Source organism: Dicentrarchus labrax, unplaced genomic scaffold (assembly GCF_905237075.1).
Source record: "Dicentrarchus labrax unplaced genomic scaffold, dlabrax2021, whole genome shotgun sequence".
Lineage (NCBI taxonomy): Eukaryota > Metazoa > Chordata > Actinopteri > Moronidae > Dicentrarchus > Dicentrarchus labrax.
In genome coordinates, this window is record NW_026136711.1 from 11,786,588 (window position 1) to 11,803,379 (window position 16,792).

General features: G+C 44.2%; 2 protein-coding genes across 2 annotated transcripts in view; one reads left to right on the plus strand and one right to left on the minus strand.

Moving 5' to 3' along the window:
* Positions 1–296: 296 nt before the first annotated feature.
* Positions 297–1,569, plus strand: id1 (inhibitor of DNA binding 1, HLH protein). The gene is made up of 2 exons (XM_051416021.1): positions 297–786; positions 1,006–1,569. The coding sequence occupies exons 1-2, from the start codon at positions 424–426 to the stop codon at positions 1,039–1,041; spliced, it is 399 nt and encodes a 132-aa protein (XP_051271981.1). The 5' UTR covers positions 297–423; the 3' UTR covers positions 1,042–1,569.
* Positions 1,570–4,889: 3,320 nt separating this feature from the next.
* Positions 4,890–16,792, minus strand: part of LOC127372371 (nuclear receptor coactivator 3-like) — a 31,171-nt gene continuing 19,268 nt past the window's right edge. Inside the window, 20 exon segments of the mRNA XM_051416010.1 lie at positions 4,890–6,749; positions 6,924–7,134; positions 7,316–7,508; positions 7,599–7,863; positions 7,975–8,205; positions 8,347–8,709; positions 9,868–10,039; positions 10,196–10,313; positions 10,453–10,665; positions 10,827–11,063; positions 11,304–11,421; positions 11,527–12,346; positions 12,348–12,477; positions 12,622–13,214; positions 13,329–13,476; positions 14,109–14,252; positions 14,599–14,685; positions 14,968–15,159; positions 15,458–15,632; positions 15,815–15,915. Coding sequence (XP_051271970.1) covers positions 6,738–6,749; positions 6,924–7,134; positions 7,316–7,508; positions 7,599–7,863; positions 7,975–8,205; positions 8,347–8,709; positions 9,868–10,039; positions 10,196–10,313; positions 10,453–10,665; positions 10,827–11,063; positions 11,304–11,421; positions 11,527–12,346; positions 12,348–12,477; positions 12,622–13,214; positions 13,329–13,476; positions 14,109–14,252; positions 14,599–14,685; positions 14,968–15,159; positions 15,458–15,632; positions 15,815–15,915 — 4,523 coding nt within the window. The 3' untranslated portion in view covers positions 4,890–6,737.

Sequence of the window (16,792 nt, forward strand, 5' to 3'; positions counted from 1 at the left end):
TTCACCACCCCATGACTGTCCCCAGGCAATCTACACCTGCAGAGTCCCCAAGCTATGGACAGCTGGATTCCCACATATTACCCATAAAAGACACACATTTGTTTCCATTTGTAACGCCATCCCTCAAACAGATTGTAAATCCCGATAACCAGGCGAGCGCAGTCATTGGCTGAGAGCGCTGTTGTGGACCGACCCATCAATACAAACGCAGCCGTCTCATTGGCTCACCGTCTTCAAACAGGGCGACTCTGGCACGCCCCCGATTCCTGCTCCCCTATAAAGCCGAGGAGGTTCGCCCATGTGGATGTTGCAAACTGTCAACATTGCCTTACCAACATCTCAAAGAGGAGGAGAAGCCTCATTGCTGAACTAATCTTTTTTCCCTCGTCTTCTTTGGAAACTACACCTCCCACATTAATCAAGATGAAAGTTGTCGGATCTACCTGCGCCCTGAAGAGCAAGGTCGGCGGCGAGGACATGGTGCGCTGCCTGTCCGACCAGAGCCTGACCATCTCCAAGTGCAAAATCCCGCTGCTGGACGAGCAGATGAGCGTCTTCCTCCAGGACATGAACAGCTGCTACAGCAAGCTGAAGGAGCTCGTGCCCACGCTGCCCACCAACAAGAAGGCCACCAAAGTGGAGATCCTGCAGCACGTTATCGACTACATCTGGGACCTGCAGGTCGAGCTGGACGAGCCCGAGAAGAGCCGCCAGTTGTCTGCCGGCAGCGTCCCCCGCACGCCTCTGACCACCCTGAACGCAGAGCTCGCTAGCATCGCAGTTGAGGTAAATATCTCTTCACATGTGTTAATAATAAACCGGAGAATATCTCAGTGTCATATAAACCTGAATGCACCACTGTAGTTTATGTATTTGAACGCTAAATGTGCGTGCGTAAAGTTACCAACTCCGTGCGTAAAAGTCATTTTTCCCGCTGCGTTTCGCTTGTGACTGCTGTTGTAACGCAGATATACTAATGAAACCTTCATTTCTCTCTCCCCGCAGAACGGATGCTCGGATGACAGGATTATGTGCCGTTAAAGAGCTCGTGGAGCATCGCGCCATCACCCCACAGCGATCACCGCGAAGAACGAACAAGGCTACCTGATGTGACATCTCGAACACATCAATAAAAAACCTTGAACTGTGTAGGGACGTTTCAAACTCCCAATGCTAGAAAAATAACGTTGTGCGGACATCCTCCGCCGGCGAGGATCTCTGTCACTCAGGGCTCTCGATTCATCAGAGGGCCCTGAGAGAAGAAGACCGGTGGTGTCCAGATCTAGACTGGGTTAGCCGGGGGACCAAGACGAGTTCAGTGCAACTAGCGTCGCTTGTTGCTTGTAGAGTTTCTAAAGAAAGCTGATGTTTCTGTTACGCTCTTTGTATAATGTGTAAACCATATAGAGAATTCAACATTTTGTAAAAGGAAAAAAATACATTTCTCAGATTACTGAGCGACAAACTGTATTGTATATTACAATGCCACATTATGTGAAGATATTGTTTTCTTACAATGTACCTTATTTGTGTTTTTATTAAAACAAGACAATTATTTTGGAACAAGAATTACTGTGTCATTGTATGTGTGTGTGTGTGTATAAGTGTGTGTGAGAGATATAAGGTGCTGTATCATGCACCTGGACCGTTTCAGTGTTGACTTCTTTGTAGAAACTAGAGCTACAGTTGTGGAACATGGTTACTATGGACTGTTACAGCCTTGTTATCATTGTGATTAATAGTAGTGCTACTCATATTCATCTGAATAGTTCACCTTGTTCCTGACAAGTACTGGGGGAGTGTAAAGTGGTTGTCTCTAAGAAGTGTTATACCTAGAAGAAGCTGTTAAGTCATTCAGGTAACATAAAACCAAAGCTGGTGGTCAACATAATGGCTCAGAGCCAGTTAAATTGGTAATTTGCCTCTCTATGGGTCATTACAGTATCACATTACAAGAGGAAGTCTCACTTTGAATCGTCAAGACTCAACATACTGACAAATGGAGGCAGAGAGTTTGAAATCAGGTTTAAATTAAATAAAATCATCGCAGTCATCACAAATGTTTGTTTGTTTTTTCAAGAGGATTTCAAATGTTTTAAACAAATTGCAGACAAAAATAAAGCTCTGTAAGATTGTTTATTAGGAGAGAAGTAAGTAAGGAGAAAAAAAAGTTTGTTTCACGCCATAAAAAGCCCATTTAAATATGGTGTTCCAATATGTTATCGTGTAAATCAGCAGTGCGCGTCCCTGCCGGCACTGCAGGGGTTAAACTGGCTTTGGCGAGGCGATTCGTTATAAGATTTATTCTGTCTCCCTGGTGCAATGTTTTTCCCATTTCCCTGCGGTGCGATGCGCACAGCTGCAGCCCCGGCGTGGCCAGTGTGTGATTGTGTTTGTGTGATAGCTTTGTGCCAAGGGCAGGGGAGGGCGGCGGGGCCCAGACTGAGCGGCGCCTCGGCACACCTGGGGAAGTTCAGGTTAAATAGCTCCACATTCCTCAACACACAGCTGATTGAAACATTAACAAACAGTAATCCACGGGCCAGGCCGCAGATGGGCCGGGAACCACGCCAACACTCGGCGAGAGAGGGAGAGAGAGATTCCCACAGTACAGTCGTATGTTATAAATTTGCTATTAATATATACAGTTTTTCTTTTTTTCCCCCCCTTCTTCTGAAACATACACTGCTTGAGTTGTTAGAGAAGTGTCCACAAGTAGTTGAGCGGAATTGTTTCACATATACAATTCCTTAATGTGTTCCTTTATACTGGGAAATAATTTATACTGTTTCCTCTCTGAATTTCTAATCACTCATAATTATCTGTACGGCAGATACTAATCCCTCTTACGTAATCTGTTTGAGTTGTGGAGAAAATGAAGACCAGGCTATTGTGGTCTCCATAATGAATATTTTATTACCATTAAATCCAATTAGGCCCATGTGTTGGGTTTTTATATCTGCTCCATTCTTAATTATTGTTTTTATTTTAATCCCTCAGTCTATAAACAGGAGTAAATCCTCATGCCCCTTCCTGCAGCTCGCTTGTACTTTAGCGCCCTCTTGCGAGCGTGAAGGGTTTCGCAGGGTAAAAAGCTTGCGTTAGCTGCAGTGTGGGGCAACTGCTGGGCTGGAGGAGACATAGGTAGACAACAGCGCCGCCTTCTGGTTAAAGTGACATGAACAAAATGTGTTCATTAGGGTGCTGGTGGTGCTGTCATGTATTTTCCTGCTCACATATAATATTTGTTTATCATTTAAGATTCTAAATAGTTACTCAAATGGTGCACTTAAGTACAGTTTAGGGGTATTTGTACTTTACTTGGGTATTTCTGTACTTTCCTCCATTTGTACTTCTCCATTATGTTTATGTGACGGCTGCATTACCTTACTTTACATTCAAAGAATACGATAGTATAAAACACATGATGCATTGTTAGAAATAAACTACCCAACAGTACAAAGAGTCCTACCTCTAAATGCTGCTGTCACTGATCAGTATTAATGATCTGATAATACAGGAGAGAACTGCACTCACTTTTTATTCATAAAAGGATCTATAAATCTGCCTCAGCAGTGGTGGAAAGTAACTAAGTACATTTAATATTCAAGTCCTGCATTTGCATGATGCTACTGCAGTTTTGAGGCACCTTATATAACATTTATATGAGTGCTAGACTTTCTTGTTCATTAGGATTTTATGTTAAAGTAAAATGTTTAAAATACAATGTATTGTTAAAGATTAAAGCTGTGGTTTATTTTTTGGCTTACCACCCCGCACACTTGTGTTAGCAGTTCCACCTGAAAGAGAGCTGGTCAAATGGTTTCCCTTAAATAACTGTGAGACAAAAAGATGTAGTATGAAGTATGCAACATTTCATTACAAATGCAAAGATTAGAGAAATGTTACAAATAACAAATTTGTTTAGCAGAACTTTTCTTTTTCTGACTCCTAGGTCGAGAATCACTGCATTAAAATATCAAACTGTATATGAAGTATTTATAACTAGCTCCACTTCAACCAGCAACCAGTTAATATATCAGTCACAGGGGCCATTGTTCTGCAGATCCAGTAGTTTAACTCTGTACTGTATATTTGAAGTATACCCCCCATCTCGGCATCAATAATAATAATGTTGACAATATCGACGTGCAATAATTACTGTGCAATACCATTCCAGATTCACTGTGCAATCTATTGCCCACGTGCAACTGCTGTTGCTACTATTTGTGTTATCTTTTGTTTGTGGATTCATACTGTTTTTTATCTTGTACATAGTGTTTATATTTATTATTGTCCTTCTCTTACTGTTTTTTATACTGTTTTTCCTCTATCCACTTTGCTGCTGCAACATTGGAATTTCTCCATTGTGGGACAAATAAAGGAATGTCTTATCTTATAATACTTTTACTAAGTTAGACTTTTCAATACAAGATTTTTTTCACTTGCAGTATTTTTACAACATACTTTTTAATCCACCATGTGCCTCATTGTATCACATCTCCTCTCAAGTACTTACTATATACAGTCTCCTATCACTAGTGACTGAAGGGAAATGAAGTTCACACTGAATGGGCTTTTTAACAGACTAAAATAGGCAACTGTAATAAAGTTTTTACATTACAATACTAAGCAGGGTTTAATATTGAAAATCAAAGCAAAGCAGCTTTTCCTCTGACAGAAGAATATTATAAATGGATCAATCCTTCCTTAGTTTCTTCCAATAACAAAAGCAGCCCTCGTTAGTTATGTTTGATCAGTGATTATGTTGTCAATGCAATATACTGGTTGCTGTTTACTGTTTACTAAAGTCAGACTGAGTCAATTGCATGGATGCATCACTGCTCGTAATCAGATTAAGAAGATAATCAGAGAACCAGAGTCAAGAGTGTTTAAATAGAAATTTGTATTTACATTAATATCAACATCAACAGAAAAAATCTGTAATATACATCCTGTAAAATGACAGCTCATCTTACCTCCAAACAAAAAAACATCAAAAACAAACCAAATGATCTCTTGCCTCTTTTTGCACTTCATTCAAACTCTACAAAGTTCCTTGTTCCTGAAGTAACAAAATCTGGACAGAAAATGAAGCTGTTTCCTGAAAAATAGAAGAGATATTGATATGTCTTAAAGTGGATTCAATTCCATTGGTATTTCTCTCTCACAGCAAAACATGCTTTGTCTATTTTCTGGATGTAAAAACTTTCTGCTGTGGGGTTGAGAGTTTCCAGACCTCTTCGCACTGCACTGAATGCTTCCCACTGCGGAACAACTGAGCCCCATGCCCTTTATGCGTACAGTTTATAACCATCATATGCTTTTACAGATCCATGATATGTACCCATTTACCATCAGACTAATATAACACGTCATAAAAAAAATGTACACCAGAAACCTCAGAAACTATACAGAGATGTGGAAAAATATCTTTGGATTGCGCATGTTGAAAAGGTAGATTCAGCGAGCTGAGAATAACAGTCAAAAGAAGATGGTGTGAATAAAAATACACTTGAGAGATAGAGCTGGTAGGAGGGGGGAGAACACTTCAGGGACCAGGCTTGTTGGTAAACTGAGGAGTGTGTGTTCCCGTCTTCACTGTAGTGCAGACAAAACCCATACAGCTCACCTCACACTGAACCCGACAAAATCATATCATTTTATGTAATCAACAGAAGACATCTGCCACATTCCAAGAATACCTCTGACAGCGTGAAAGCTTGAACCATCAACTTGTCAGCTACTCGTCACAAGTAAAAGTGCCTCGCTAAAACATGAAATACATGACTTTTGGAAAATTAAAAAATACAGCATTCAGAAAATGACAAACAAAAGGAAGGAAACCCAAACACTCCTGTGATATTTGCAAAGGCATAAAAAAAGCAAATCATCCAAATCAGTATTGACCTATGGGACACAAAAATACAACCAGGTCTCATACTTTGTGCAATAATGGGCCTTTAAAAAGCATGTTTGATATATTTTGTAGAATATTTACAATTCATATTCACAGAGGACATTTGAGACATCTAATACTGCAGTACCATTTGTTTGCTTATAACAGGGGTTATGATGCTCAGTTACAGTCTAAAGCATAGAGGCAAGAGTTATTGCTCCAATCTGCATAACATAGTAAATAAATTGTGTGCTTATAGCTTCCAATGACTTCAAGAATGAGGCGCATCCAAAGGATAAGAAAGAAAACAGAAACCCATCGTTGTGAAGGCATTGAATCTCTAGTAAGGCTGTAATGATGAAGAAATATTGCATCAATCTTTATTCCACACAGAAGCCTCCAGTAAAGTGCGGCCACAGCCAGTTGTACCATAGTCCTGTTCTGTAGTCTGGCCGTGACGCTGAATACTGCCCGACAGCTCCATGAACACACACAAACATGTGCGCACACAAACATGTGTGCACACACAGCACACACACACACACACACACACACACACACACACACACACACACACACACATACACACACATACACACACTGATATTTCGTGTTTGTGTGTCACCATACAGAGTTACAGTATGTGAGGCTTCAGTTGGAGCCCACTTCCTCTAGGATGAGCAGTGTGTTGTGCTGAGAATCCTACGTGTGTGTGTGTGTGTGTGTGTGTGTGTGTGTGTGTGTGTGTGTGTGTGTGTGTGTAGGTCCATCTCTTCTCGGGCTCAGACCGCTCGGCCACAGCTGAAAGGCTCCAGATTCTACTATCAGCCACAGGTCTTCAGCAATACTTCTGCAGAGACAGAAACACATTGCTTTTCCTTTACATGTCAGCCTCATGTAAGACCACTCAATAATAACAATAATACTAAATTTACTTATACAGCACATTTCAAAAACAAAGTTACAAAGTGCTTTACAATAAATCCATAAGAGAAACAATAAGCTCCAGACTACTGTGTCCTACCTGATCAGGTCCCATTGGCATTCTGCCCATTCCCATGGGGTTCATGCCCATTTGGCCCTGCATCTGGCCGTGTCTCTGTCCTGGCATTTGTCCCATCTGTCCCGCACTGGCCCCGCTGACTGGCCCAGGTCCACCCATGGAGGTGTTCATCATCATGGGTCCAAACTGGCCCTGGTTAGCCTGCTGAGGGAACTGTTGCTGGGGGTATGAACTGGAAAAACAGAAATAAAAGAAGTTTTGATGCAGGTCATTTACGTCTGTTTATTTAAATATCACATTAGGATAAACCTCTTTGTGTATGGTGCTCATTATGGTGACGATTAACTAACAAACCTACACTTGAATAATAAACGACTAAATAACTTTTCTCAAGAAAGCTTGATGCTACATACTTGTTGCGTGGCATGCTGCCCTGTGGCCAGCCTTTCATCTCTCCAGACGGGTACATGGGCCCTGCTTGCGGATTGCCCTGCATCCCTGGCATCATGGTGTTCTGAGGAGGACCTCCCATTCGTCCTGGCATCATGTTTGTTGGTGGGCTGCTACCTGGAGCCATGAATGATGGATCCCCCTGCTGGTTCATCCCTGCAGGTACAACGACAAGAAGAAGTCATGAGTGTGAAACTTAGGAGATCCAGGAGGAAAGCATACAGAACTCTGTCTCAGTCAACTCACCATAATTACCTCCATAGTTGAAGCCCTGCTGTCCAGCCTGGTTTATTGGGGGAGCTCCCATGGGGCTGTCCATGCCCCCTGGTGCGGTGACATTTGGAGGAGGGCTGAAGCCTGCTGCTGCCCCCTGCCCCTGTTGCTGCTGCTGCTGCTGCTGTTGCTGCTGCTGCTGCTGCATCAGCATCATCATCCTCTGCCTCCTCATCTGGGAGATGGTCATCATCTCTCTGCTGCGCTGAGCCATCATCTGGGCATTCAAGAAACCCGGCTGAAGACAAACATCAATACTTTGACCTTAATTCTACAAATGGTGACTTGACTGATGTTATTAAAAGTGAATGCACACTTAATTAGATGTGAGGAAGTGCTGACTACATACCTGACCACTCATGCCTGCAGGCTGTATACCAGGCTGTATACCAGGCTGTATACCAGGCTGTATACCAGGCTGTATACCAGGCTGCATGCCAGGCTGCATGCCAGGCTGCATGCCAGGCTGCATGCCAGGCTGCATGCCAGGCTGCATGCCAGGATGCATGCCAGGATGCATGGCAGGGTTTCCTCCGGGGGCATGTTCCATCTTCATGCCTTGTCGGGTCTGGTTCATAAACTGCCAGATGAGACAACAAGTTCAATATGCCAGTTTTTTGTCATTTTGTCACTATTAATGTAGCAACCCAGAAGCTACCAACTTCTCCTAAGACAGAGGTCATCTTTAGGTTGAATATTAGGTGTGCGTCTGTGTGATCACCTGCTGTCCTTGCAGTCTCTGCTGCAGCTGTAGTCGGAGAGGCTTGGTGGCAGTAATCATGCGAGGTCGCATCATGTTTGCACGGGGGTTGCCCATGCCCGCCATGCCAGGGAAGCCCCCTGCCTGGCCCATTTGATTCATCATGGGGTTGAAGCCTCCCGGAGACTGGCCTTGCATTGTGTTGCCACCATAACCGGGCTGCATGCCCACGGAGGGGGGCCCTGGGGGCCCAGGGTAGCCTTGGTTATACATGGGTTTTTGGTCCATGCCTAAGGAGGAGTCCGGGCCTGGGAAAGGATCTGATGGAGGGCACTGTCCCTGGCCTTGATCCTGGCCCTGCTGGTGGCCCTCAGGTCCCTGAGTCTGGGGTACAGAGGAGTTGCATGTCACACTAGTTTGGACAAAGTAAACTTTACTGCAATATTAACTAGGGACGTCCCGATCAGTTTCTGTAGCCCCCGATCAAATCTGAGTTATTTAATATTGAATATCTGCCAATATAGAGTCTTGATCTTATCCTTTTTTTAGATAATACAGTGCCCAGTGCACACTTCAAGTACATTAAAGTTATATCCAAAGTTATTCCTTAACATTTGGAGCTTTAGTGCAGCCATTGCCTGAGTTACCTGAATGAACTGTTTGTATTCTGGTTTATTTCTACATCTTTTACATTATATTCACCAAGTACTCCTATTGGCTTTTTGTTCATGGGACTTTTGTTGCACTTGCAGTGGCGTGTTGAGTATGGTTGTGTTGGATCTCTAACACTCTTCTCCTCTGCAGCGGGGCTGCTCCTGCTCTCTCACACGCAGAGCCCAGAGTGGAGGAAAGAAACAGTGAGAGAGCTGACAATGGCTGCACCAAGCATGAAAGCTTTGTGTAACAGCTGAAGTAAACAAAAAATCGGATCGAATCAATAAAGCTCAACAATGCTAATACTGATCGTTGAGATTGGATCGGGATATCCATAATATCAACACAACACTGGATAATTATAATAAATATAATAACTACTGCCATAGCAGAGACATAAAACACATGTACATCACATAAAACAGCTTCATGAGACCCACACATAACAAAAATGGCTTACAGAACGCCTGCACAGCATGCAGCTAGAAAAAACATTGCGAGCTTAAAAACATTTTCTTCAAGCTGACATTCAAGTTGAGGCTTGAGAAAGCACGTTCAAATCACATCATGCAGGAATCTGATGAGTACAGTAGAGAGGATAATACAATTCATACAGTGATTTTGGACCACTCTGTGAGCCTCTGAACATGTTCTGTTTTGCCTGAAGCTTTTTGACTCAATGTTTAAACTTAAATTGAGGGAGCAACAAGCTTTTGACTTTATACCATAATATCTCACAGTATATTTTACATTACACATTTTTCACTTTATTCAATAATCACTTCATAACTGAAGTTAATTTGGGCCCATGACACACTATCATTACCATTTCCTGTTAACAAAATAAGAGCATGCAATACATCATGTGTACTGTAGTGTGTCTTGTACCTGGCCTACTATTTCAGGGATGCCTAGGGCTCGGTCTATCTCCTGCAGTGCAATGACATCAGCTGTATTGAGCAGAGAGTCCAGCTGGTCAAGAAGTGCCCGTTCATCAGGTGGGCCCTCGCCGCTGGCCAGGGGGCCCAGAAGCTCTTCCAGTGGATGCCCAAACTGGTCCCTAACACAACAAATGACACAGGAGATGTTGAGTCACTTTAAGAAGAGAGACTGCAAACGCAGACATTATCAATGTTTGTTTCTGAATTCAGTTTGAAGTCTACTTAGTTGGCAAAAATTCAGAGGGATAGTGTTTAGAACAGTGTGAAAGACTTACCTGTTTGTGTTCCTCTGTGGTCTGTCCATTCCCATAGCAGAGTCTGGCCAGGAGGGAGACTGAGGTGGGGGCCCATGTCCACCAAACCGGCTCATACCCATATTTGCTTCACTGGTACCTGCACAGTTGATAATAGGTAGTAGTGTATGGTTAATACAAAGTGGAAACAATTGGTCAAACTATCATTTTTCAATGCAATTCAATTGTTAATTTGCAGAAAATGATTCCCGTTCAGATATTTCAGACATGTGACATACCCATATCCATGAGTTGCTGCTGCAACATAGACCTTGTGTTTCCAGGTACACTGTTGGAGCGGTTGATCATGGGTCCTGCCATTGGACCAGAGCGACCCATGCCAGGGTGTCCTGGGCCTGCCACAGGGCTGCCACTGGACCTCTGCATCCCCCAGTCCCCTGGCCCTGACATGGGAGGGCGCTGGGGCATTCCCATTCCTCTGCCAATACCTCCTAAACAACACAAAGACCATGAACACTGTTTCATCATTTAGCTCAGCAACATAGTGAATAATGGGAACCAAGCTTCTATAATTTCAAGGATGGTGGGTTTAGCTACAAATGTGAGACCCAGGTCTGTCTTGGCCATGCAAAGAAATAAGTGTTTCAGTTACTTGTTGGATTCGCCCGAGGTGGACACACACCCATGCCTCCTGGAAAGCCATTGGGAATGGGCCCGGATCGGATCGGAGAATCCATGGTCTCCTGTTTAACCAAAGTGGGACACGGCAGATTCCTTCTCCCAGCTAGCCCGCCTCCTACTGCTCCACCTCCAACCAGGGGCTTGGCATCCATGGACAAGGCTCTTTGATAGGCACGTTGAGCAGGAGGCAGGGGGCCTCTCTCCCCATCTGAAGCACACATAATACCAAAGTTAGATTACCCACCTTCACACAATGAAATTCTAAGATTAAGACAGTCAGAAGTGTGTAATACCTCATGTATGACATATGTATATGCTATGCCATATGCCAAGGCTGCTATTGTAGTATCTTGTCACACAATGTTTTTTGCACATTAAGCATGAACCGTTTTGCTGTCCAGTGTCACATTTGATCACATCATACTCTCAAGTAGACTGACTGACATACCATGTAAACTGTCAGGCAAATTTCCCTGTTTGTTTCCCACTTCCTTCCCTGCTCTGGAGTCTGCTTCAGAGTAGAAGCCAGCGTTGTTCACACCCAGAATGGTCTCCAAGGTCTCCGTCTGAACCATCGAGACAAAAGAATGATTAGGAAACAGTGTTTTACTGGCCATTTTAAAATACATCATTAACAACATTAACAATGGTATTTTGGGCAAAATTCTTACCTCATCAGATGGTTCCAACTTGACCTTTCCATCCATGCAGTGAGGTTCAGAGCTGGTGACCCCTGCACCCTGAGCTCCTCTTCCTTCCAGGTCCTCCACCTTCGGCTTGATATCACCACCTTCTTTAGAGTCGTCCTTATTGAGGAGGTAGTGAAGGAGGGCGTGGGGCTTCTCCTTCTTTGGACTGTGCTGCTCCTGCTTTGATTCTGATCCCCTAGCTGCTCCAGTGGCTGCAGGCCCAGGCTCTGGTGCCCCTGAATCCAGGCTGCTTTTCCCAGTGGCCTCGGCTGTGATGCGAGCCACCTCGTCTGGAGTGTTCCCATTCTGCAACAGCTTGTGGAGGATCTTGTGCTTCTCCTGCAGTGACTGACTTGTTAAATGTCCTGTGGCACCAGAGGAGGACACAGCGCCATGATTCCCGCCCGTAGAGGAGGACACTCCTGTTGAGGATGAGGGGCTGGTGACGCCGGCTGTTCCGTCTTTAGCCCCAGGCGTGGAGCTGGGCCCAGAATTTGGTGTGTGATTAGGTGGCACCAGCTCATCTGCAGGGGAGGTTAGGAGCTGCAGAAGCTTCTTATGGCTGTCAGGAACCCGTCGGTTCGATTCTCCCCCGGCCGGACCCACCTCTCTACTGGCTTGGCTGTCTGGCTTGTCGGGAGGGCCCTCGCCGGTGGGTGTGTGGGGGTGCTGCTCTCCTCCAGCCCCCAGTGAGCTCCCAGGGCTCTTGGAGTCCGAATAGGCTGGGAGACCAGGTTTACAGGGTCCCCCTGCTGGCTGGTTGGTTGAGTTGATGCTTGGGGAGCTGTCAGGCTTGTGGGGGGGGAGAGGTGAGGGGGGAGGGCATCGGATTACCCACTCCCTCACTAATGGCTTGGAGGGCATTCAAGGAGCTGCTGGAGAAGGTGGTGCCTCCTCCGCCAGGGTGACTAGAGCTCATGGGAGAGTTCATACCTGCAGAAGGACAACAATCCAAGTAGTTAAAAACACATGTTAGAAAATGTCTGATTTAGGAAGCAGTGATTCTATATCCAATTAACCTGTATATTAGAAGTTGCTGATAGCTCTCGAGAGTTCTAGAAAAGTCTGGTTTAATACCTCCGGGGGAGAAGGGGCTGGCACCCATCTTGGGGCTTCCTCGGACTCTAGGTGAACCCATGACGTTATGTGGGGGGCCGTTAATCCCCGGACTAGCCTGGGGGGGACTGGTCATTCCCATCCCGTACCCTCCACCTCCAGGTCCGCCTCCACCTCCATGGAACTGACCCATCTGCTGATGTTGATGTTGATGTTGCTGCTGATGCATGCCATGGTGGCCCATCTGATTCATGGGCCCTATTTGGTTCATCGAGTTCATGGGAGAGTTCATTGGATGCATGGAATTCATCTGATTCATGGGACCCATGTTGTTCATCTGATGCATGGAATTCATTTGATTCATCTGATGCATGGGACTCATCTGATTCATGGGATTCATTTGATTCATCTGGTTCATGGGATTCATGCGGTTGCCCCCAGTGTACGGAGGCACTCCTCTTTGTGGCATGTTGCCCTGTTCAGCCATGCCGTAGCCCCTGTTCATGCCCATGCCCCCTCCTGGACCCATGTTCATCTGTTGGTTGGGATTGTTCACAACCATGTTTTGAGGCCTCATGCCTCCACCCTGGTTTCCACGATAACCATTCTGCTCCCTACAAAGAATATGGTCAATAACAAGAAATTAAAACAGGACAACGCTTACTCAAATACAATACAGTGAGACAATCATTCAATTTAGAGGAAATCATTCCTTCATCATTCTGCACCTTTGTAGCAAGTGCGTGGAGAGGAAAGAGTGCGGCTCATTGGTGTTGGGATTCCTGCAGAGGTCGCTCCTGGTCTGGGCTGTGACTGGGGTGCCATCAGAGAGTGAGAAGCGGTAGAGTGGGGTTTCTGCATGGCCATTATGGAAAGCTGGAGCAGAAAAAAAGCTGAATTAAAGCTATGCAAACATAGGTCTAAAGATTAATTTCCACAAGCCTTCTAGTGGTCACTGATGGGTAAGAACAAGAAAGAGTGGAACAAAACCCCAAATCATAGAGACTCTTACATTATACAGGAGGAGAACAACAGCACTGAATATATACATTTTAAAAACTGCATGCTCCCAAGCAGGAACATTCATATCTTAGGTCAGCGCACTTACTGTTTACTGTGGAAATCGTAGGTACCCTGCGTGTTCATTGTCTGTTAAGACTCCATATTGTCAAGCGTGTTATATATTGTGTCTTACAAATCCAGTTATGTCTCCTGTTGTACTAGTGATTACTCATTTATGGTTCTGAGCCTCTTATTCATTTAGCAAGGGCTGCGTCCCACATACCAAACGTTTTAATGAGGTGACTTGCGTTCTGCTACATTCTTTGTATACTTCTGTGATTGCTGCTCTTGAAAATGCTCAAACCTGCCCTACCACCTATAATAATGGATCATGCCTTTGTCAATGTCTGTGACCATGCTGTCATTCGAGGTAATCCATTCACATGCAAAACTAAAACTAAAACTAAAAGGGAGGTTAGATAGTAGGGAGCGGCAGAACTACATACCATCTTGATAGTGGCGTTTGTAGGACCACGGTTGTCCCTCACTTCGATTAAGGAACATCTGCATGCAGCGCCTAACCAGGTCCTCCCAGCCTGGACGCATAGTGGTGTGAAGAGAGCTCTGCTGTTCAATTTCAATCAGTTTACCTGCAACAGAAAACGCACCGTTGAGATTACACAGCCAATAATGGCTAGTGATGGTAAAAAAACCAAAACATTTAGATTCCTAATACAGTGATGGTGAACATCCCTAATTATCTAGAATGACATGGCTTGAAAGGTCACATTGTCAGTACAAGGAATGAGGGTATAAGTGAGGAATTAAAAAAGGGACACACCACTAACAAGTGCCACCCAACACAGAGTTTATAACTTAAACTAGTTTGACGAAAACCTTTGTAGGCTAGCGTGCCAAACAACAATATTTCCCATGGTCACCTCACATGTACACAAAATGAATCCACCTATTAGATATAAAACAATGGAAACTTACCAGACAGTTCATGGCGAGTGCTAAATCTCTCTGTCCTCTCTACTGCAATGATGCGTCGTGCCACACAGATCATACATGACTGCAAATCTGGGTTAAAAACAGCACAATGTTACGTTCTCATTTGACTACACTGGAGCAGAAATCAGACCGTCCAAACCTTACTTGTGTGTATTATTTTCAACATTTAAGTACAAATTGACAAAGAAATTCAACAGAAGGTATAGTTACACACTAGGTGTAAGCCAAAAAAGTCACTGGGTAATGTATATGAGTTCTACTTTGAAGCTGCTGATTAAATCATATCCTCTGTATTAAGAAAAAGAATGTCAATGTTGTCACAAAAACTATTCAAAGCTTTTAGATTTTTACCTTCACCCTCCTCCATCATGGCCCGGGGCTGAGTGAGTGCAAAACATTGCATGGTCTCATAGCGTTGGCCCCCGGGCCTCTCTTCTGGCAACCCATGACTCTGACCATGAACAAAGTTCACCAACATACGACAGTTGAAGGTGTGGCTCTTCTGTCTGGGTGCTTCTCCACCCCACGATGCCCCGTTTGGTGCTACAGAGAGAAATAGCCAACAAATGAGTGTGTGAGTGTGTGTGTGAGAGCATTCAAATGTTCATGTGTTCAATCATTTATGCTTGTGTGTGTGAGTAAGTGACCATGTTTGTATGCATTATCTTACACACACACACACACACACACACACACACACACACACACACACACACACACACAATCACACACAATCACACACACACACACACACACACACACACACACACACACACACACACACACACACACACACACACACACACACACACACACACACAAAAATAAACCCATGTCTCACCATGGGCCTTGGGTAGATTCTTGTGAAACTCCTCCCTGTCCTCATCGTGGATGATGTTGTACACACTCGTGTTGATCAGCTCCTCCTGCTTGTACTGCAGGTACTGTGTCACATTGTCGGACACAAATACAATGCTGCCCTCTCGGTTAACCACAAACAGAAAACCATCCAAGGCCTGAAAACAGCATGGACAGAAAAATGGTTCATTATTTGGTTACTCTTGCCCCTCTAGAAAGCAGCTAAGACATTTCTATAAACTTCAAGTGAGCAATGACAGCAAAGCACTGGTCCAGCTTATGGAACAGCAATAATTGATGTTTGTCTATTGCCCCCCTAAGTGATTGTCCCCAAGCTGACCTGTAGGAGCAGCGGTCCCAGATGGTCCTTGTCAATGACCCCTTGACCAGTGGAGGACACATCCGCCTTCTGGACATCATCATCACTGCAAGAGCTCTTTCCTAAGGACATATGAAGCACATCACACTACAGATGAAGAGAATTGTCATTTTACAACAGCTATCTATGCCTTTGGATTTTTCATTTGGTACTTTACATATTAAACATAATTTCCATCATGATCATACTGTTTGTCTTCATTTTAATTTAACCATTCTATGATTTCGAGTTGGCTGTGGGTGCTGCTTTCCTAACACAATGACATAAAAACATTTTTATGGCCAGCAGGTGGCAGCATGAGCCATATATGCATGGTTAGCATGCCTTTCTATTTTTAATATCAGCATGTGTCTGAGGCTTTGTTAGATACCACTCTATATAGAAGGGTCATCTGTGGCGCTAAGCAAGATGACAAATAATATGACACAACTCCATTCTGACTCAAAATAGCTGCACAAGCAAACAGAGCAATGATTGATATAAACAAAAAAGGAGATACCTGAGAAACTGACCCAAAGATGTGTAAACAAGGGGAGGGAAAGGTGTGTTACATGGACAACAGACAGAAAAGAGGACGAAAAAAAGAGGGGGCCCTCCATCATTGCCATCCTGTAACTATGGCAACCTGGCTGCATAACACCCAGGCCAGCAGTAGCCAGCTGTGACCCTCTGGGTAGATTCCAATGTGATTGCTCTCTCTCTCTCTCTCTCTCTTCCTTACCCACTTACCCTCACAGATCTAATCTCCACCAAGCTAAAACAGGTGGAAGAAAATATCCTCCTTTGTGTATCCAATCATGTAAAATCTGTAAAATTATTGGAAAAAGACCTAGGGATAGGAGAAACTTTCTCTAAAAGGTCTGATGTCTGGATCACCAGTGTCTCCCACCAGTTTCCCAGAGAGAAGCAGGGTTTGGCACTAACAGATACACACTGTCA

Coding starts and splice junctions, on each gene's coding strand:
- id1 (XM_051416021.1), top strand. CDS start 424: ATGAAAGTTGTCGGATCTACCTGCGCCCTGAAGAGCAAGGTCGGCGGC. Junction 787..1,005: donor TCGCTAGCATCGCAGTTGAG/GTAAATATCTCT, acceptor CTCTCCCCGCAG/AACGGATGCTCGGATGACAG.